Here is a 22,359-nt window from a genome sequence, read left to right as displayed (position 1 = left end):
ATAAAAATATTGGGGGGGGGGGGAAATACAATGCTTTTCACTGTTCTTTTCTAGGACATTCCTTCTCAGACAGCACATCTGGAAACTGCAGTTAGACTGTGTTTGCTCCCGGTTTATGAGTCTGTGTGATAGCTACGGTGGCTGTCCCCAATTAGCTGAGTTTTCTCATTTGCATTTGTCGGCTGGAGTATAATTGGAGTTTCTCCATCTAAATCAACCAGAAAAAAATATTCCTGTAAACATTTTTGATTTGATACAAAAGTCAAGATATTTTTTCCAACAGAATTATATTGTTTCAGCTACAGACTCATTTAGGGCCTAATCCCAGATTCCTGGATGAAGAAAAGAGATACAAGATTGTATTCTAAATCAGAGTGGGTGCATCTACATGTTCATTAATATGCCATAATTACGGCACATTAAGTTTAGTACCTGTAATAACAGGTACTAACTTAATAAGCCGTAATTGGCACTACTGTGCATTAGCGCAGACGAATGCTTTTTGTGACCTTAATGTGTATTAGACTAAACATATTCTGCGTTAGAACATTAGCATGATGTTTGCCAGCCATGCTAATGCGCAGTAGAATTAGTCTTCGAGTATTAAGCACCTCATGTAGACATGCCCAGCTTGTACCCAAAGAATTCTATGCTTAATAGTAATATAAAGTGTACATATGATGCCAGCTTTGTACACTTACCCCATATCATTACCTCGTAAGCTATCTTGAAACATAAGCATAGCCATGCAAACATATTGTTGTTGTTATTATTAAATTGAACACCTACTTGATGGATGCTTTACAGACTCAAAGATCAGAATCCATGCCCCTTACTTATATAATCTAAGCTCTTGATACTGCAAAGACTTTTGGGTGTACTGGTTACTCTTGAAACTTATTTTAACTCATCGTAGCAAGTCAGTAGGACTGGGCCCTTTGATTTAAAGAATATAAAGATAACGATAGAGAAAGAAGGGATGAGTGTTAAAATGGAAAAAAAATGTAAGTAGTGATATATTCAGGAGAAAATAAATCATATAGTTTCTGAAGGCCAATAGGGTCTATAAAAATGCTAAGTAGCCTTTTGAAATCCTGTGTAACACATTTATCAGAAGACTTTGAGAAATCATTCAGAACACTTTGGGGCTGGCAGAGATTCATATGGCTACGTTCATTCTTAAAGCTTTGTATACTCTCATTTATCAGATTCATGTTTTTGTTTTCCCAACACATCAATAAAAATGAGTCAAGCATTTTGTTGGAGAGAGTGGTTGTTCTGGGGGAAATGATAAGTCCTTCCATTGACTGGAGTCTGCCCACAGCCAGCTAGTGTTATGTTAAGGGTCTAAAATGTGGAGTGTTTTAATGTCTCTCTCCTTTTCTAGGGCATCTTTTCAGCCCAGCTGCTCAAGGTGGGTTCAAGTCTCAGGACTTGGCTTTTAAAGGCTGAACAATCTTAATCTTTTCTATTTAGTACCCCAGCTTTCTGCAAGTCCATTCACAGCATCTGATGAAGCAGGCTGTAGTCTAGGAAAACTCATTACTTTCTGAATGAAGTAGTCCATAAGGTGCCATGCTGCTCCACCTTTTGCCTAACTTCAGACTGATCTTTATATGACACTGCATGAAAAGTTTGGCCTACTTCACTCTTGATATTAGCACATGCCCTTTATAGTAGTTATAAAAAAATCATTCCTTTTTTCCTAAAATACGGTGCATGAAAAAAGGCATTCAGACATTCCCATCACTTTTGCAGGACTGGCAATGGTATGAATCATGGGCATAAAATGGATAGGCTATATAGGAACAACTTGACCAACAGCCAGAATCTAACATGCCATATGGTATCACTGCAGAGGTGGAGGAAGTAGTTGGGTTCTGCAAAGGGGACAGCAAGAGTGATTAGCTAAGCAGCTTCTCTGCATGGAAAATTCCATATTTAGACACAAGGTCAATAACAGACACTGCTTTTCACGTTGCTTCTTACTTTTATAGCTTGTTAAAATTTATGAACAACTACTTTTTTAAATATGACTCTATTTTTTATTAGTCTGGGAGTTCAGACCAATTTTTAAGATTTGAAATATTGTATAGATTTTATGCTCTTTGTTGGTACGTTGTTAATTTTAGGGAAGCTCACTGCAGCCAGGAAAACAATGCACTTCAAGGCTCAATCAGTTTTCATGGTATGTCCAGGTAGGCTACAAGAGAAAAGGATCCATTGGACTATCTTACACTGCTTCAAACTAACCTTCAAAAAGGTTCTCTTGACTGGCAGCTCTAAGCAAGTACTTTGCTGCCCGCATACTTCTTGGTTTTAATAAGAGTTTCATCAGAGGGGGGTGGGGACCCAGGACATAATCAATTCAAACAAATATAGCCCTTTTCAATGGAGGTGCTGCAGAATTCACAGTTGAAATTGTTTTCTATAGATAGCTCTTGTTCACTCTTCGCCTACGTTGGTATCATATGGAGTGTGGAGGAGACAATGAAGTGCTAAATACTTATTGCTTCTGAGTCTGGAAAGTATTTTATGTCATTCTAATTTTTTTTTCATTTCCTAATTCCATTTTCTGTAAAATGAACATTGTTTGAAAATCTATCATTTTGCTCAAATGATGGTGATGGTAACTAAATAGGAAAGACACACCCGATAAAGTTTGAGAACTTTAGCAAAGGCCCAACAGTTTATTCCTCTGAGCAGTCTAAACTCAAACAGTGCCTCCTCCAGCACCATTAAAGCCTGTGAGAGGATGGCAGCGGCGATGATCCCTTACAGTCAAGGATGTTCACTCCCAAGTAGAGGCTTGTGGATGAATCCATTTATGGCCAAGAAGGCCAATCCTAGAGCTGCAGACTCTGTGGTAAATGCCACAGATGATGGTTGAAGGGAGGGTCCAACCATGGATTTCTTAACCTTGTTTCCTTCTCTTTCTCTCATTTTAATGCCTCCAGGGCTAGACTGTTTTTCATGAAGTAAGAAATATCTTCTCCCATGAAGTATTGCCATGAAGGCCAATCCCAGGCTAGTTTTTCCTAATTTTGATGTTATTGACACACTTCTTAATGTTCACCTTGAGGGTGTCCTTGAAGCATTTCCTCTGGCCTCCGCATGTCCTTTATCCTTGGCTGAGTTGGGAGTATAGCAGTTGTTTTGGTAAGTGTACATCAGGAATGCACATATAATATCCTGTCCACAGCAGCTGATGTTGAATAATCAGCGCTTCCATACTGGAGGTGTTAGCATCAGTAATGACACTGGCATTTTTGCGATGATCCTCTCACTTTATGCCAAGGATCTTCTGGAGGTAGTGCTGGTAAAAGTGTTCCAGGCTTTTTAGGTGGTCCCTGTAGGTCACCCAAGCTTCACGGCTACAGATAAGAGTTGGGGTTACCACAACCTTATATAATAGGAGCTTTGTTTGAGTCCTGATGTTGTGATCGTTGAACACAGGATGATCATTGAACCCACAATGAAAGCCTGTGAGAGGTACCTAATGACTTTAATGGGAATGGAATCTAGCCCAGTGACTTCAGTGAAACTACTTGCACAAGTGAAATTATTGCCTGTTGGCCCTAAAGGAAGAGGCTAGATCTCAGTTGGGCAGAAATCATTAGTACCCTCCCTTCTGTTGTATTTGAAAGAGCATGGTTCCAATAAACAAGAATAAACTTTGCATTTCATGCTTGAAGGGGAATCTTAAGTTAGAAACTGGGCTGGATTTATAGTTGTTATTATTGAAATCTACCACTGAAGTCAATAATGAAATGGCCATTCATTTCAATGGAAGTAGGATTGGTTCCTAGTTTTAAAAACTTATATTTGTGAAAAGAAAGCAGTCTTTTTCTCATAATAAGAGAAAATGTATTCATACATAAATAACTCTTTAACTACCTACTGAAATGAGGATAGCAATATCAGTCCCACAGAACCAAGGTTTCAAAATAGCTCAGCCCTAAAGCTGGTCAAACATTTTCTAAGAGCAGGCTATTTCATTAGAAAATGTTGATTTGTCTAAATGGCAGCATTCCATGGGACTATGCTGATTTCAATGACATTTCATTTCATGCAGACATTTTGGGAATGGAACATTTATTTATTTTTTGTTTTGCTTTGTTTTTTTTCAGTGTAACCTTTTATTAGGAAATGTATTTATGTTATAAAAATACCATAGTCACAACTGAAACTAAAACAATTGAATTAAGACAATCTGTGGGGCATTTTGAAAACTGATACCTTGCACCAATTCAGAATGAAAACAAACGTAAAAAAATAGAATTCTCCCACCACAGAAATTCTGATTCTCATACAGTTTTCGCCAACAGCAAACTGCTAAAGGGCTCATTAATGAGAATCTGGCAAATAACATTCATAGTAGTCAGAGACTATGGTCATTAGATAAAGCAGGAAACATATTTTTTTTCATGCTGAGCCTTTTAGAGTAACGATAACTTTTTGTTGTATATAAAACAGTAGGGAAAATGATTTGATTGAACTCTGACCTTAGCTTAAGTATTGATATTTTGACCTTGGTAACAAAGTAACAATAACGTATGCTAAGAACAGTGAGCAACAAAGAAATTATTGACTAATTAGCATGTGGGCAGGAGACATACAAAGCATTTAGCTTATATTGTGAATTCTCATCCTGAATTATTTGGTGGTACATTGTCCTAATTTAAAGGGAATTATGGAGTTGCAGATGAGTTTGAACTTGAATATATAGGGCATTTAAAAGCGAAGACTGGTTTCAGAGCTAAGACTGATATTGTTCTACCGTATCTTTTCAGCTAGCACCCCTAAAACTGGTTGTGTATGCAGTTGCATCTGTTACTACTTGTTTTCCTTAAATGGACACGCAGCTGCTATTTTATGTGCAGATGCAGAGAAGATGCTCTTGTTATTTAGTCTCCTGAAGATCTTGCTTTTGTTTCTTATTTTTATAAAATAAAGGTGGTTCTGAGCTTGTGGGAAAACATGATAAAAATAAAAAAAAGATAAATGATCTAGAAAATGTTTTAGCTTATTTCTGGCCCTTCCTAAGTACTTGAGATCTTGTTCACCTGGTACTAACAAAATCTTAATCTGTTTTGGAGTAATTTTTAAACCTAGCAGATTGGTAAATATTTGAATGAAAGGGAAATGGGCATAATAATACCAGGCATATTTATTTGAATAAAAGGGAAATGGGTATAATAATACCAGGCATCAGTCTGAGTGCCAAGCAGGTGGCTAAAATTATTCAACACTATCTCACTCAAGCCCAGCAGGATGTGAGAAAGGTTTATCTGGCTGCTGTAGGTCCTCACTCACAGAGCAACATATTCTTATTTATAGTAAATGCAAGGTCTCATATTAATATTGTGCTCTCTTACTCAGGGCAAGAGTTTCAGAACATTTTCATTTTAGCCTGTGCCAGCGCCCTTCTTCTAAAAGTTTTACACCTGTTTCTGCTCTAACAAAAGAAAGGCAAAGTTCTGAGTTACCTCTGAACAAGAAGGAAAGTATTTGATCAAAAGTATAAAACACTTGATATCTGTACTTCCAAATTATTACTATTATTATTGTTAGCCTATTCATTTAAGTGAGAGTTGCAAGATAGTATTCAATATTCCTGGGCTCTGTTGTAAGTAAGAGAAAATGCCAGGTGGTTGTTATTAATATTTCAACAACAACAACAATAATAATCACCTTGCACTTTCTCTTAGCCACAATAGAGCCCAAGAATACTAGATACTATCTTGCAGCCCTCACTTGAGTGAATGGACTCAACAAAGTCAACATGACTGTTTTACATGAATAAAAGTTGCTTTAACAGGCCTGCTAACATTTGGATAGCCCTCTAGTAGAAGACAGGTCAGGTATGGCACATTGCTGGAGTATAGGGACATGTTGGCTATTGACAGCCAGGCAAATCTCTCTTTTGAAATATCTTGGGCTCTTTAATATCCATATGTCTAACTAAGCTAATAAAACCTCCAGGGAAACATTGATTTATATGAACAATATGCTTTGCTTTTGACCTAGTGGCCACATGGCAGGTTTATAGATAGTGTAAAACAGCATATCTCTACTGAAGCTAATAGGGCAACCCCAAATTATGGCAACAAACTTATTTTCCCACATTTAAAAAAATATTATCTGTGTTTGCTGTATATACTCTTTCAGCAATAAATACCTCTTTCCATGTCTGTCTTAATTTGCTCTTCCAAATCCTCAGGAGACACACAGAATTCATTATCTTCACCTTCTGGTGCTTTGGGTTTACACTTCCCACAGCAGCAGTTGAAACAGCAGAACAGACAGCAGCAAAAGTAGCAGCCGGTCAAGAGGCCACAAACTGCAAATAGGCCCTAGATTAAACAAAAGGGAAATCCCCATGAGCATGTGAACTTTCTGTAGCTCATGACAGTGTGTTACAGTCATATGACACATGTAGTCAGATTTTCCAAAGAACTCACAGCTAGGTTTCCAAGTGCTCCACAGTTGCAACTAGAGCCACATTTCCAAAAAGAGTTCAACTACCATTCAAATGCCTTCATAAGGGCCAGATTTATTAGGGCTCCCACCAACTACCATCTTCCTTTGTGACAGGTAAGGTGAGTTTTTCAGAACAATTCAACACAAATACCTCCCCCACCCAATTCTGAGCTCTTGAAAATCTGTTTCCAGTTATTGGCTCTAAGCCCTTTAGAAAATCTTGGAAGTGCAAAACCAGACCCACCTTCCAAATGACTCATGAAAGTAGATCTCTTTGCAGATACATCTGTACTGATAGAATATTGATAAGAAAAAATTAAGAGGAAAAGACAAAACGAAGAAGCCAATGGCTAGTGTGACAACAATAGAACATCTGAGTCCATTCTCACACATTTTGTTGTAAATCAAGGGTGATTTCAATTAAGTTAAAACATGGATGTAACAGAGAAAAAATCCAGCCTCAAATGTGGAATAAATCTGTGGTGCAAAGTTGATGCAATTCTGTTGCCTTCAGGCTTGCTTTTTACAGTAAATTTCATTCTGACCCTTAAACTCAAATAGAGCCCTGTATAAATGATTTAACAAAAGCAGTTCAACCTAAGCAGAATGTTTTCACTGATAAATTAATCATTTGGAAAAAAATGCATGGCTTAATAATGGTACTGTAAGAGTGGTGTTGTAGCTGTGATGGTCCATAAATTTTGTGAGGCAAGGATTTCTTAGGGTGATATCTTTTATTGGACCAACTATGCAGTTGGGATAGAGTTAGGCAGGACATAATGAAGAATGACTTAGATTTGAAAGCATCTAACTTTATCCCACCTACACAGTTGGTCCAAGAAAATATAGCACCCCAAGAAATCCTTGCCTCTTCCTTAATAATGTACGTATCAAATTAACAGCAGGTGCACCGGCACATGCAATTAATGTACCTGCATTTTTTTATACAGAAAATTCAGGCTCATGAAAGTGCTCCCAGGTGTACATCTTCATGTGCAGCCATGTTGGGAGGAAACTGGGCCTGACAAGAGAAGCCCAGTCCAGGGACGCTGCTGCCCTGCTCTACCCTCCTGCAGCAGCCAGGGGGAGTTCCAGGCTCCCCCAGAGCCCAGCCCCAGGCTGGCACAGGGCATAAGTGCTTAGCTCCAAGCTCCAGAGGGCAGGGGGAGCTGTCCTGGCCAGCCTTATCTCCCCCCTCAGCTGGAAGAGAGCTGACTGTCCAGCTGGGACAGCTTCCCCCTATCCCTGGGGCCAGGTGCCAGCCCGATCTCCCCCAACCTGGGATGGAGCTTCAAGTCAAATTGGGACAGCTCTCTCCTCCCCTGCAGAGATCTGGGCTTAGCCAGGCAGCAGTGTGGCTCCCTGTTGCCTGGGCTGACTGGGAGCAATTTGCTCCTAGTCAGCATCTATACATGCAGTGTGGTGCATTAGTTAATGTACTGTTTTTCTAGTGCCTATACCTACAGGTGCAGTAATGCTTGTGCATGTGTAGATTTGTCTAATGCACAGTAAAATGTCTTGTGTTGACACACCCAACATGGAGTAATGCAGAGGCAGCACGAATGAACCCATCTGCCTCCCATCCCTTCCCCTCCCCTCTGCTGGCCTTGCCGCTGTGGTGGCTGCTTCTTAGATCTCCAAGCCCTGCTCCCCGCAGGTGTCAGTGCCAGGGTGAGGAGGGGGGTCTCAACTAGCCCAGGGCCCACCAGTTTGTTTGCTTAGGGCCTACTAAAGGGTTAATCTTGCCCTGCTCATCTGGGCTAAGTACAGACAATCAAAAAGCTGGAGGCTGAATCAATTCAGTCTTCACAGGTTAGTCTAAGTTGCATATATTGAATGGACAAAAGTGAACAGAGATTCACTTTTGATTCCAGAAATGTAGCCACCTGCCTGCAATGACCCAGGCCAGAAGCCACAGGTTGCTAGAGCATGCTTCCCTGGCAGGTTGGAGCAGGCAGCTTGGGCCAAGACTGGTCTGCCCACCCTGAAGGGGCAGTTTGAAGGGAGGTGCAAAGCATCCTGGGATGCTGGATGACTGTTAGTTAACTTAAATCTGGAAGAGATCTGGGACAGAAGTTCAATAAACCCCGTTGAACTTAAATCAGTTGAGTCTGATACGATATCCATCCAGGTTTATGTTAAATTGGTTTTGGCCATTTTGAAACTGGTTTATGTGCACTGAACTTCTGCTGGATTCCAGATCTGAACTGGTTTCTGATCACTTATACCAGTTTATGGGTGCAGACAAAGTGACAAGTTTCGCCTGATCTGGCCACAGAGAAAGCAGGTTATAGCTGTGACCAAACACAAGGGGTCCCCCAAGGCTCTGTCCTTGGACTTATATTGTTCAACATCTTCATTAATGATGTGGACATTGGAGTCAGAAGCGGACTGGCTAAGTTTGCTGACGATACCAAACTCGGGTAAAGCATCCACACCTGAGGACAGGAGGCTGACCTGGACAGGCTCAGGAAATGGGCAGATGAGAACCTGATGGTGTTTAACACCAAAAAATGCAAGGTTCTCCACCTTGGGAGGAAAAACCTGCAGCATCCTTACAGGCTCGGCAGTGCTACGCTGGCTAGCAGTATGGATGAAAAGGACTTGGGGGTCATGATTGACCACAAGTTAAACATGAGCCTTCAATGTGATGCTGAGGCTAGTAAAGTGACCAAAACGCTGGCTTGCATCCATAGATGCTTTTCAAATAAATCCCAGGACGTCATTCTCCCATTTTACTCGACCTTGGTGAGGCTGCAGCTGGAGTACTGCATCCAGTTTTGGGCTCCACAATTCAAAAAGGATGTGGAGAAGCTTGAGAGAGTCCAGAGAAGAGCCACGTGCATGATCAGAGGTCAGGAAAGCAGACCTTACAATGACAGGCTGAGAGCCATGGGGCTCTTTAGCCTCAGAAAGCGCAGGCTCAGGGGTGATCTGATGGACACCTATAAGTTTATCAGGGGTGTTCACCAGAGCGCACCAAGGGATGACAAAGTCAAACAGTTATAAACTACTGCAAGACCATTCCAGGCTGGACATAAGGAAGAATTTCTTTACTGTCCAAGCCCCCAAGGTCTGGAATAGCCTGCCGTCAGAGGTGGTTCAAGCACCCACATTGAACGCCTTCAAGAGAAATTTGGATGCTTATCTTGCTGGGATGCTATGACCCCAGCTGACTTCCTGCCCTTTGGGAGGGGGGCTGGACTCGATGATCTTCCGAGGTCCCTTCCAGCCCTAGTGTCTAAGAAATCTATGAAATCTATGAAGTGCATGGCTGCAGATAGCTTAAAAAATGGTTGATTGGGTGAAAATCTGATCCCTCATTGCATAAGGTACCAGATAAACATGTTCCAAAATGTAGCTGTCTCTACTGCCTTTCCCCCCTTGCATTCTGAAAACAGCCAGGGCTAGCAGAGAGCTTGGCCATTGCTATGGGAACATGGCTGCAGGCTGCAGCTGGCAGCCAGATAACCCTTCTCCTGGAACCAAGAGTAAACTTCTGTTTGGTCTGGGGTAATGTTGTAACTCAGCACACTTTGCAGAAATTGTTCTGAGTTACAGCTGGGAGCTGGACTTCTGTCTGCACCCTATGGCTGCGTCCATGCATGCATGGACATTTGGCTCCCCAGGGACAACTAGCAGCGGTGCACCTTAGGTTGCCACTAGTTGTCCTTGGAGAATGCCTGTGCCACATGCCCTGTGGCAGGTTACCCCAGGTGGGATGGGGTAACCTGCTTTACCTGGGGTCCTGGGGAGGGGGAGCTCCCAGGGCTGCAGCAGTAGCAATCCTGTTGCACAGAGCCTGGCTGGCAGCTGGAGCACAGTTCCAGGTGGCCCAGCTCTGGTTTCTAGCAGCGCACACTGCCCCAACACATGCTGCTCTGCTTTTTTTTCTGTGGGATATCCAGGGGTCAAACCCCCTTCCTCTCGTATTGCTCCCTTGGAGCATGAAGAACAACTGAACATATAGTATATGGCACTGCATGGCCACGCTTGTCTGGATGGAGCCCATTTCTGTCAGTAGCACTAAGTCAATGGGACTATTCACATGCTTAAAGTTAACCACATGAGTGTGTTACAGGATCAAGGCCAATGGTAATCCTGCAACTATGTACAAAGTGAACTAGATGTTTTCAAAAGATGGGACAGAGTCAGACTTAGTTGCAGTTCATTAAAAAGGTTATTCCTTCTTTCATGGAAAACTTGCCTGCTAAACATTTACTAGATGTTTCAATAAATCCCGAAACATTTGGACAGAGGTACTAGTCTGCTTATATAATTTGTGTGGTAATGGGGGGAAACAACCATAGCAGAGCAAGTGAGCTACAAATATCCTTAAATGCATCATCCAGCAACATCACAAATTGGATCTGAATGACATTTCCAGTATTTAAAATATCACTTTTGGGGGTACATTTAGTAAACCAAGAGTTACCTTGGTCTGCTCTACATGCAGCTTTTGTGATGGTGGTGCAACCATTTTATGAAGGGGTGTGGCTTTTAATGAAGTAGTAAATTATTAATCACTGCCTCCGTAGCAGAAGCAATTATAGCCATAGCTGGGGTTGATATAACTCTAGTATCACAGCATGGACTGGATCTATGCTACAGAGTTTTGCTGGACAAAGTATATGAAAAAAATCAAACCTCTACTACAGCAGCTACATTAGTAAATCCTCTGGTCTGGACACAGGAAGACAAAATTGGGTTCTGTTCCTGTAAAAAAATCTTAAGTATGGATACACATAGGCAGAACATGAATTCTGCTAGTAAAACCCTGTATTGCAGACTAGGCCTCAGATATGTCTACACGTGCTATTAATTCAATGTAGGTTTACTGTGCAGTAAATATACTGCACAGTAAGCCTACCCAGGAGCATATCTGCATGTGCTCCCTCTTGGGAGCAGATTTGCTCCCTATGGGCGTGCCCACATAAGCAGAAACATGTATTTCCCCAGGGGATAAACAGCACAAACAGCACAATATGTGCCACTGCTGCTTGTCCGGGGGAAATACCCATGTACAAGTGCTCTGGCATGTGTCACATTGCTCCAGGTAAACTGGCCCCAGCAGACTTACCTCGGGCTCTAAGGGCCTCTGGGGGCTTCAGCTCTGGCAGTCCAGCAGCACAGAGACTGGCTGGAAGCCGGAGTTTGGCTCTGGCCGGCCTGGCTTTGGTTTCTGGTGGTGTATGCTGCTGCCATATGCACTGTTCTGTTTTTTTAAGGCATGCATTTTTTTGACACTGGGATTTCCCAGTCATGGCACACAACCCTGCCCCCCCAGATCCTCCCCAATGCTACAAAATAGCAGCATGGGAAACAGTGCATGCAGTGTGCAGCACCACGAATGGGTCTGCAGCGCTGCATACTGCACGTCTACACTAATCTGGATCCACCCAATGGGAGCAGCCTGGTTGGTACAGGGCTGCTCCTACCTTGCTCTGTCCTGTAGCAGCCAGGGGGAGATCCAAGCTCCCTCTGGGTGCTACTCTGGGGGCCGGCAGGAGAACTTTGCTGGCTGTAGCAGCAGCTGTCTTCTGGCCCCATACACACTGGGAGGTGTCCTGATGTGCACTGGGCAGGGAAAAAGCTGCTGCTGCAGAGCAATCCTGCCCCATGCATATGGGAACAAGCCCTGTGCCCAGCGGGGCTTCCCTGCACAGCCTGCCAGTTCTGAGCCAGCTCTAGGCTCCGTGATGCACAGAGATCTGGAGCTGGCTGGGACCTGCCCTTCCCCTGCAGCATTTTCCCAGCCCTGTGTCCTGATCAGGTGATTGAGCCACAGGGCTGGGAAAAAGTCCCTTGCCCCAATCTACCCAGTCCTTTGCCCAAATCCATCCATGGGGCAGCTAGCAAAGCCCCCTCAGCTGGGCGGAGAATCCCTTGCTGCTAGCTACCCCACCAGTGGGACAGCTTTCAGCTGCCACTCAGTTGACTGGGGACTCCTCACCCAGCTGGGGGGTTGCTGCTAGCTGCCCCATTGGTAACTCCCCAGTCCTGGCATTACTCAGCTCCCTGCTCCTGTGGGGAGCTGGGAGCCCTACAGTGCTGGGACAGGGTGTTGGCAGAGAGTGACCCAGTCCTTGTGCTGATGTGGCTCCCAGAGATTTGGCTCCCAGAGCTGGGAGCTGAGCAATGCCAGTACTGGGCCTCTGGCACAGTATTGACTGCACAGTTAGCTTAGTATCTATATTTACAGCTACTAGCTAACTGCTCAGTAGATTAGTTTACTGCACAGTATTTTATTAGCACGGTTATTGGTGACACTTTACTGCACAGTAGATTAGTCTGCTGCTCAGTAAAGCATCTTGTGTACACACACCCATACAGTCAAATGATGGCTGCTGTATAAAGCTCTGAAGGAAACTCATTTGTTACCAGCCCCAGTACCTAGATATAAGAGGTGGAAGAGCAATGTGGTTGGGGAAATGGGAAAAGAGCCTTTGATGACCTGCAGTGTTTATACTCTGGAAATAGGCAAATTTTTCTTGGGTAGTGAAAGAGAGCCCAGCTTGTAATAATCTTGGAATGACCATATTTAAACATTTTGGAATTTTCCTATGTTTTTCACAGGAGTTTTAAAAACATTGACTGGAGTAACTTATTTTAATGGGACCTCAGTCCCATTACACATCTGTGCGGATCTCCAGAAGAAAATGCTATAAAAACAGAACACAAATTTCTCTCCCAAGCCCTCCCACAGCCTCTAGGATTTCTCAGCTTGTGAATCAAGATGACAGCTGTTGTCTCTGCTCTTACTCTCCTGTCCACATTCATTATCTATTTGTATTTATATAGTCCAACACAAGCTTCTGCTAAAGAGTTTGTTGGTGCCTCTTCACTCTCCATGAACTCAGCACTGGTGCAAGGAGGCTGAGAGCAAAGAGAAAGAAGGCTCATCCAGCACTAGAAGCAACTAACAGCAAAAGAAGTCCAGAGTGCAACAAGGGGCATCAGCAGCAGGAACCTATGAGCTGCCTAAACTGGATTTAAATAGGGGGCAGCTGCAAAATTTAAATGAGGGCACTGAAGATGGAGATTTTGCCCAAGCTTATCCTCATTTATTAGCACAAATTCAGACTTTTAGATGTCTAGTTTTGAAAGCCTGATTAATTAATTTGTCTTCTAGTAGTTTCTGTCCCTGCTGTATGAATTATGCCTTTCTGTCCTCTTGAAACCAGCCAAGTAGAGGTTCTTGGAGAAAAGATATTGGATGAATTAGACCACTGGTCTGATCCAGGATGGCAATTTTTATGTTCTCGTGTTCTAAAATCAGATCTTTCATATGGCCTTCCATCACAGTGTTTTTGGGCCACACAATGAAGATAATTTTTCCATTTACACCACTGGAATCTTTGTTCCCCTAAGATTTTGTTGATGGAAATAGCAAGGTGAATAGAAACCAAAGTGTGGGATTTTCCATATTTGTGCTGCTGCTGGCTTGTTACACTTGCTGACACTCTGATTTGAAATGTGGGGATTTATGATATATTTACACACAAAAACATCACAGGGTTACAATTACATAATATGTCAAACTAGCAGAGCTCTTATGTCATCAGAACATTCAAAATATGCTTTTCCTCGATCAGTTTGCCAATTTTTGATGTATCATTCTTGTCTTTTCCTGTTTTCTTCCTCCTCTCTGCAGTTCTCACCTATTCTTCTACTTCCTCTCTCCTGCCCCCTCACAGTATACTGAAGGTGTGCATATATATGACACTATAATCAGACACTGTGTTATGTTTTATTATTGCTTACGTATGCTGTGTGCTATATATAGCAAAGTACACAGCTAAATTTGTACTGTAATAACTTATTAGCTGGTTGTCATACAAGTAGGACTCTCATTTTTGAGAAATGAGTCATTTTTATTTAGTCATTATTGAAAAGAAAGTCAAAATTAACCTGATGCTCCAGTTTCAAATATAATTAATGTCTCAAAGTGTCACAAAACATGCATCGTATTTAACTATTTAGTAAATTAAAAGAGCAAAGGAAAAATCTTGACTAGCACTTTTTGAGGGAGAGCTTAATTCTGCTTTTGGCAGTATCTAAACATTCATGACATTTAATGCAGCTTCTAGGATTTCAGGCCCTGTTCTTATTAAGCCTGAAAGGGGAACCCCTGCTCAAGGACACAGCTGCCTCCAGGTATGTTCAAAGAACCATCTAAATGGAACAAGTTTTAGGATCCAAGCTAAACCAAGTTAGGAGGCTGAGTGATTTCATAGCTTCCTCAGTAAACCTTAAATAGAAAATATGGCATTTCTTTTATCACTCACCTTTGCCCACCAGCTTGAAAGCATGAAGTATGTGTTAACATTTTCTTCACCAAATTGTTCTGCCACATACAGCCCTAATGATCCATACTTATCATAGATGTTTCTCTTGGACAGGTCAGTCAGAATGGCATGAGCATTGTTGATCTCTTTAAATTTTTCTGCTGCATCTGGATTGTCAGGATTCTTGTCAGGATGATATTTCAGAGCCAATTTTCTTAAACATGAGAGAGAGAGAAAGAAGGAAAATGGTATTTTTGCTATAAATACTTATATTAGTAGATGCATTTTCATTTTGAACAGAAAGTTTGGCTTCTGCTTTTTTTGTTTCAGTTTTTATGTAGATTGAGTTAAATGCAAAGGGTCTATGGAAAGACTAACTGCAAGCAATGAAAAGGAAACAGAAAGTGTATATGTGGGGGCAGGGGGAGGTTCTAGGATAGACTTCAAGAAAGAGAGCAGAGTGTGTAGGGAAGCTTTTGTGAGAAAATTGATAAACGCTGTGCTAAAAATAATGGTGATCAATCCTAAATATGACTATATAATATTAATAGTTATAACATTGGCAATAATAGCTGTAATAGCAGTAATATATAAAAGCAGTAATAAATTTGCAGTAATAAAAATAATATAGGGTGAAATCTTAGCTTTGTTGAAATCAATGGCAAAATATCATTTAAATAAAAAGGGTTAAGATACCAACCTCAAAATATACTTCCCAGTTTATTTATAAAGCAACATGCTTCTTACCTCTCAAGCTTTTTGACATCGAATAAAAAAGGGATTTTAAAAGTAGATATTAGAATTCAAGTTTGCTCCCAAGAGGGTACATCTATATGAGACACTTAGAGTGCAATAGACTAATTCTATTGTACATTAGTGCAGTGGGCAAAACCTGTGCTAATGCACAGTAGATTTAGTTTATTGTGCATTAATGTCACAAAAAGACTGCGCTATTGCGCAGTAGTGCCAATTACAGCATATTTAGTACCTGTCATTACGTATCATTAATGAACGTGTAGACATACCCAGAGGGATTTATGCCAGGCCCTAAAACATATCTCTAATGTTACAGAAAAGTCCTCCCAGGACATGGTATGGCTGTAGTGTTTCTATTATATATAAAGGGACACGTACTTTAATTCTATTATGTTAAATACATTAGGTCAGCATTTCTCAGCCTGTGGGTTATGACCCAAAAGTGAGTGGCAAAAATATTTGAAAGGGTCATGACCATCACAGAAAAATACGGCTTTCCCTTTGTAGGCTGGCAGAGTTCCAGCTGTGGTGCCAAAAGTGAGAGAAGTAAAAGGGGGGAGGGGAAGGACATGTTGCCCTCACCTCCACCCACTGCCCGCTGCTTGTGCCCTGGGCTGTGGCTCTACCCTGCCACCATGGCCCAGCTGCTACCTCCACTGCTAGAGCTGTGGGTTGGGGTGAGGGTCACTGGCATGGCCAGGGGGTTGTTTTCTACTTAAACTATTTACTGGCTTGGGACTGGCCATTAGCATTTACAAATGGGTCCTAGTAAAAAAAACGTTGAGAATCACTGCTTTAGGTAATATATTAAACACAGACTTCAGTTAATATTTTAAACACATACTTTAGTTGATGTTATAAAAATGTTTAGACTGAAAATTGACACATGGTAAAAGCCTAGATTCTAAGTCATCTTTCAACAAAAGTTTTCAAAAGGCCATTTTATAGGAAGAGTATCAGCTTATTTGGTGCATCCAAATAATCAGAAGTATCTTCATCAAGGTTAAAGGCATATGCCTCCAAGTGCAGTGGTTCTCAACCTTTTTTGTATCAGGATCCATTTGTAAACACTGATGGCTAGTCTCAACCCATTGCCCCTCACTCCCAACCCTCTGCCCTTTACCCCCAGGTCCCACTCCCATAGCATGTGCAGCTGAGGGTGGGTGTGTGGGACAGGGGTGGGTGTGTGGGGCATGGAGAGCCCCAAGCAGCCCCTTGCAGGCTGACCCTTTCATATATTCTCATGACTCATTTTTGGGTCGTGATCCATGGGTTGAGAAACGCTGTCCTAGTGGACCCAACAGGGCATGTCCCTATGAGTGCTCATGTGAGGTTTGTGGCACTGCTAAGCTATCTGCAGGACTGCAAACTGCATGTGCAGCACATACACAAGTCCCCTGTGCTGATAATTTGCAGTGTGGTAGTTTTTTGATACAGGGAGATCCCATTGTGAAAAATTGTGCCAAAAAAGAGCAGAATGGTGCATATGGCTGCAACATGCACTGCCTGAAACCAGAAGGTGTCCGGCAAGAGGAACACTTAGGCATCCAGCCAAGCTCTGTGCTCTTGGATTGCTGCCACTGGAGGTTCCCAGCAATCTCGGTAAGGCCCCCAGCCCAGGTGCTGGCCCCAGCCTCCTCTGCCAGGCCCAGGGCAATCAGCTGTGTGCCAGAGTGTGCCTAAACAGGTGTGCCCGGGAACAAATAGCAGAGGCACAAATACATGCCGCTTCTATTTGTCCCCAGGCAAAAGCACATTCCCACTTACGGGGATGGTCCCACAGGGAGCATTTTTTTAAAGTGATATATATATTAAAGTTGACTGATTAAATAAGGAATACCCATATAGAAAATCAGAAGGAAGACTTCAGGCATCTTTCCCAGACCATTTCTAAGCTAAGTTTCTAGGACACATTCCATTTCAGGAATGATTTTCATACAACATATTTTCTAACCAGTGCTGATCTCTAGTGGTAGAGATAAGTCACCTTTTATTTGAAGGTCATATTAATTAGGATCAAGAAAGCCAAAACAGGAGGGGATGTAGATATACAAAAACAGGAGAACTAGAGGGGAGAAATGAATATGTTAAACTTATAATTTTGATGATTAGCCGGGCATTAAAACACATCCTATCTGAAATGACTGGATGCGAAAAACACGTCAGAAAAGGATGAGTGAATTCTTGGAGCACTTAAACACAACACAGAGACGGTAGAAACAAGTACTGAAACCCAATATTTCATTTAACACATGCACCATTTAAGAAGAGATTGGTACAGCATTTATGAAGGGGCACAGTGTGCCTTGGTGAACAATGGGATGGAAAAAGGACAGGTTCTCAATTAAAGGGGAGCGGCAGAGTAGAATAAGCTAAGGAATTTGCCCAGACGGCAAAGTGCTCGAGAACGATGCAAGAAGTAGTAAGATCGATGCCTGTATTGTACAGTGGAATGGCTCACTTTTGGCCCAGCATGCCTGTGCTGTGGCGCAACTGAAAGGTAGGCTGGCTTAAAGGACATGTTCACAGGAGCTTGTGGTCCCTGCATGAGTCTTTAGAGAAGGTATGCCTTCTCCGGGGCACCTTGCAGGAAAGCTGGTTTGCTGAACGGAGACATGGGAGCTGAGCAGGGTGTAGAAGGATCGATATCTGCATTATCTGGTGGGGCCCGTAGCTCCCCCGGCCTCCCGCTGCTGCAGCCATGGCACAGTTGAAAAGGAGCCTGGGACAAAGGGAATGTTCTCACGTGCTTGGAGCCCCTGTGGAGGCAGGCCACACGTGAGAGTATTTGGAGGAACACCGCCTACTTCACTGCACCTAGCAGGAAAACTGGTTGCCGCCTTTCCTGAGAGACATTATTGCTGTCATGCAAACCCAAGCTGGTGGCACTGCCCTTGGCCTTCACTGCTGCCTCCCAGAAAGCGACCCCATTCCTGCCTTTGAAGAGCTTGATCTTTGATGGAGGGCCCAAAGCAGTGGCAGACTCACATTATGATTGACGGGCAGCAGTGGCCCAGAAATGGTGGCAGGGTGGGAATTAGATTAGATGGCAGAGTGCTGGCTTAGAATGTTCTTTGGCCGTTAGGCACGGGGACAAATGGAACGAGACGCCTGCCAGCTCCGGCACTGCCACCAGCCAACTCAGGAGATCTGCACCTTCACTCCGGGATGCCCCCACCCCCGAGCTCCCAGAGACACATCCCCGTCTGCTGCCATCGCCGAGGACACCACTGCCCCCCCAGGCATAGCGGGTGGCCTCCTCTGCTTCTGGCCCTCTGCCAAAAGGTCAGCCCTGCCAAGGCAGGAATGGGGCAGGTAGGCCAGAGCTGCTTGCTGGCAGGTGTCTCGTTCCGTTTGTTTGGGAGACCCTCTTCTTTGGCCGTTGTGCATGGGGACAGAGGAGAGTGTGGTGGCTGGGGCGGGGCGGCCTTGTGAGGGGAGCTGCGGCCGACAGAGTTGAGGGGGAAGAGGCATTCTGGCCTGTGGTGGCAGAGGTGGCATCAGCCTTGTTGCACGACTGGGGAATTAGCTCAGACGGTAGAGCGCTTGCTTAGCACGCGAGAGGTAGTGGGATCAATGCCTACATTCTCCATCGGGGCCTGTCGCTTTCTGTCCCTGCCTGCCCTGCGGTTGCGGCTGTGGCTGTGGCCCAGTTGAAAAGCAGGCTGGGCCAAAGGACAAGTTCTCAGGCGCTCAGGACCCCTGCAGAGACAAGCCGCAGGTGAGAGTCTGTGGAGGAGCTCCACCTCCAGTGGTGCGCCTTGCAGGAGAGCTGGTTTGCTGCACAGGGCCACAGGCGCAGAGCAGGGTGTAGAAGGAGACGAGGGGCATGGTGCAGCTGGGTGAAAAAAGCAACAGTGAATGGGAGGTGCAAGAGAGCTCTTGGCCAGGTAAAAGAGATGTGCAAGCCAGGTAGGAGTCAAACCTACGATCTACTGATCCGTAATCAGACATGTTATCCATTGCACCACTGGCCCGAGCCACAACCAGGACCTGCCTTGTGCTGGTAAAGGGTGAGCCTGTTTGCCTGAGCCCAGCACCCCCTTTCCCTCCTGGCAAGCTGATGGGGACCTGGGCAGGAGGGCGCAGAGCTCACCAGCGGGCTCTTTGGCCCCAGTTCCACTTGGCTACTGCAGCCAGGCTGGGCATGAGGCAGGGGCCGCTGCCCCACCTGCGGGAGGCGGCCCAGTCCAAAGGGGCTGGCGTGGGGACAGAAATGGACACCTTGCCAAGGTAGATGGTGCCTCTCGCTCTGCCCGGGGCCTGGCTTGGCGGCAATGGGCCACTCAGTGCAGGCCCATGCACCTGCCTTCTTGTTCTCCAGGGGCGTGCCTGAGGGAGCCTGTGCATGGAGGCCCTCAAGCCGAGGAAAGTGTGGCCTGCCACCTTCAGCCCCCCTTGTGGCAGCCACCTGACCTGCCTTTGATAGCTCAGCTGGGAGAGCGGAGGACTGTAGGCCTGCCTGGCATAGACATCCTTAGGTCACTGGCTCGAAGGAGAGTGTTTTGCTCTCACCCAATCCGCAGCTGGTGGCACCGCCCCGGCCTTCACTGCTGCTGGCGGGCTGCTTGCCAACTCACCCAGCTGGAGCTTGCCACCCCCTGCTGCTGGCTGGGCCCCATCCCTGGTCCTTTAGTGTCAGAGGTGCCCTGGCCAGCCCTCACGCACTGCCTGCCCCTCCCACCCCGAGACTGGCCTCCTTGCTGAAGCGTCCCCCGTGTCTCGCAGTGCCTCCTGCGGGCCCCAGCTTGGGAAGAGCTGAGCCGTGGAGCAGGGCCCGGGGGCTCGTGGGCCACGGGTCCTCAGAACCCCCCAGAAAGCAGCGGAGGCAGACGCGTTGGCGGGGCTCTCCTCATGCTGAGCTCTGGACTACCTGCCCCATTCCTGCCTTGGCAGGGCTTAACCTTTTGGCAGAGGTCCCAAAGCAGAGGAGGCCACCCGCTATGCCTGGGGGGGCAGCAGTGGCCTTGGTGATGGCGGCGGGCGGGGATGTGTCGCTGGGAGCTCGGGGGTGGGGGCATCCCAGAGTGAAGGTGCAGATCTCCTGAGTTGGCTGGTGGCAGGCGTCTCGTTCCATTTGTTTGGGAGACCCTGTTCTTTGGCCGTTGTGCACGGGGACAGAGGAGAGTGCGGTGGCTGGGGCGGGGCGGCCTTGTGAGGGGATCTGCGGCCGGCAGGGTTGAGGGGGAAGAGTTGTCCTGGCCTAACAAAACAGGGTTAACAAAATATAAAACACAAACAGCAGAACAAATAATATGGGTTGATGAAATATACAAAGGGCACAAAATGCAAAACGTCAAACGCCAAGGAAAGATAGGGCCTTGGTACAAGGAGGGGGAGAAAGCACAATGGCGCTTTCCACTGCAAGAAGATTTGCATTTTGTTATCTCACTCACCCTAAGTCCCGTCAGGTGGGACTCAAAGCCAGATCTTCCACATGGTAGGCAGAACACTGCCACACAGCAACCACTGGTGGCACTGCTCCCACCTGCTAGGGGTCTTGACCTTCCCAGAGCTCAGCCTCATGTGGAGCTGCCTGGTCTCTGATTGGAGGAACTGGAAGCAGAGCTGGGAACCCCTCAGGTTGCTGCTCAGATCCTTCCTGGAGCTGCAGAGCCTCTCCTGATGGCTACAGCCTCTCCTTGGGGATCTTGGAGCCCAGTTGGGAGCCTCTCCTGCCGGCTGCCCGCTGCGCTGCTGAGGGTACCACTGTTACCTGCAGGTCCTGCTCTTTCAGGCTCTTCTGGGGCACTGCTCCTGCCCCACTCACTCAGCTCTGTGAAGCTCCTTCCTTGTTGACCCTCACTGGTCTCCCCTGAGCCACTGCCCCTTTTATGCCTCTCCAGGTGACCCAAGGGGCCAATCAGGACACGGGGGGTGGGGGGTGAGTCTCTGGGGCCTGATTGGTGCGGAAAGGGAATCCCAAGTCCTCCAATCATTTTTGACCCCTTCAAAGCCCCTGGGCCAAATCATTACCAGATTGGTGAGGAAAGGGAATCCCAAGTCCTCCAATCATCTTTTGCCCTTTCAAAACCCCTGGGCCAGGTCACTGCCAGGCAGCCCGTCACACTTAGGTTGAGGGTTTGATTTCCGCTGGAAGGACAGCATTTTGCTCGCACCCATTCTGCAGCTGGTAGCACCGCCCCTGGCCTTCACTGCTGCTCGCTGGCTGCTTGCCAACTAGCTCACCTGGAGGCTGCTAACCTCTGCTGCTGGCTGGGCCTCATCCCTGGCCCCTTCATGTCAGAGGTGCCCTGGCTAGCCCTCACACATCTCCCCATGACTGGCCCCACACCTCCCTTTGTGCACAGGGGCAGCAGAGAGTGGGTGGCTGGGAAGGGTGAGGGTCTGAGGGGAGCTGTGGGCAGCAGGGGAAGAGGCGTGCTGACCTGCAGGAGGGGCCCCACATACTACAGACATGGTACGGCACACCACACATCAAGCCACATGCCACATATACCCCCAGCCAGGCACTTGCTACATGTATCATGCATGCACACCCAGTCACATGGGAGACTCCCATTCAGACACACACAGCCACACACCACACTCACAGCCACATGCTGCATGCACGCAGCCACACTCTGCAGACCCAGCCCCACACACAGCCACAGACAGATGCCAGCCCCACATGCAGTGCCACACACATTCCACCCCAGACATGCCACCGCACACCACACACACACTCCCAGCCATATGCCACAGCACACCCAGCCACACTTTGGACACAGGCACACGCCGGGGACACACACACACACACACACACACACACACACACACACACACACACACACACACACACACACACACCCACCCCCCCACATAACACACT

General features: G+C 45.6%; 1 protein-coding gene across 1 annotated transcript in view; it reads right to left on the bottom strand.

The window, feature by feature from the left end:
- Nucleotides 1-25: 25 nt before the first annotated feature.
- DNAJC5B (DnaJ heat shock protein family (Hsp40) member C5 beta) overlaps nt 26-22,359 on the bottom strand; it is a 46,476-nt gene continuing 24,142 nt past the window's right edge. The window contains exons 4-6 of the mRNA XM_019527743.1: nt 14,772-14,985; nt 6,182-6,356; nt 26-208 (exon numbers count right to left, since the gene is read on the bottom strand). Of these exons, the coding sequence (XP_019383288.1) occupies nt 114-208; nt 6,182-6,356; nt 14,772-14,985 (484 nt within the window). The 3' untranslated portion in view covers nt 26-113. The remainder of the gene's footprint in view (nt 209-6,181; nt 6,357-14,771; nt 14,986-22,359) is intronic.

The sequence above is a fragment of the Gavialis gangeticus genome, unplaced genomic scaffold (assembly GCF_001723915.1).
Source record: "Gavialis gangeticus isolate Ggan-Ray unplaced genomic scaffold, GavGan_comp1, whole genome shotgun sequence".
Lineage (NCBI taxonomy): Eukaryota > Metazoa > Chordata > Crocodylia > Gavialidae > Gavialis > Gavialis gangeticus.
This window is presented reverse-complemented; position numbering and strand designations above follow the sequence as displayed.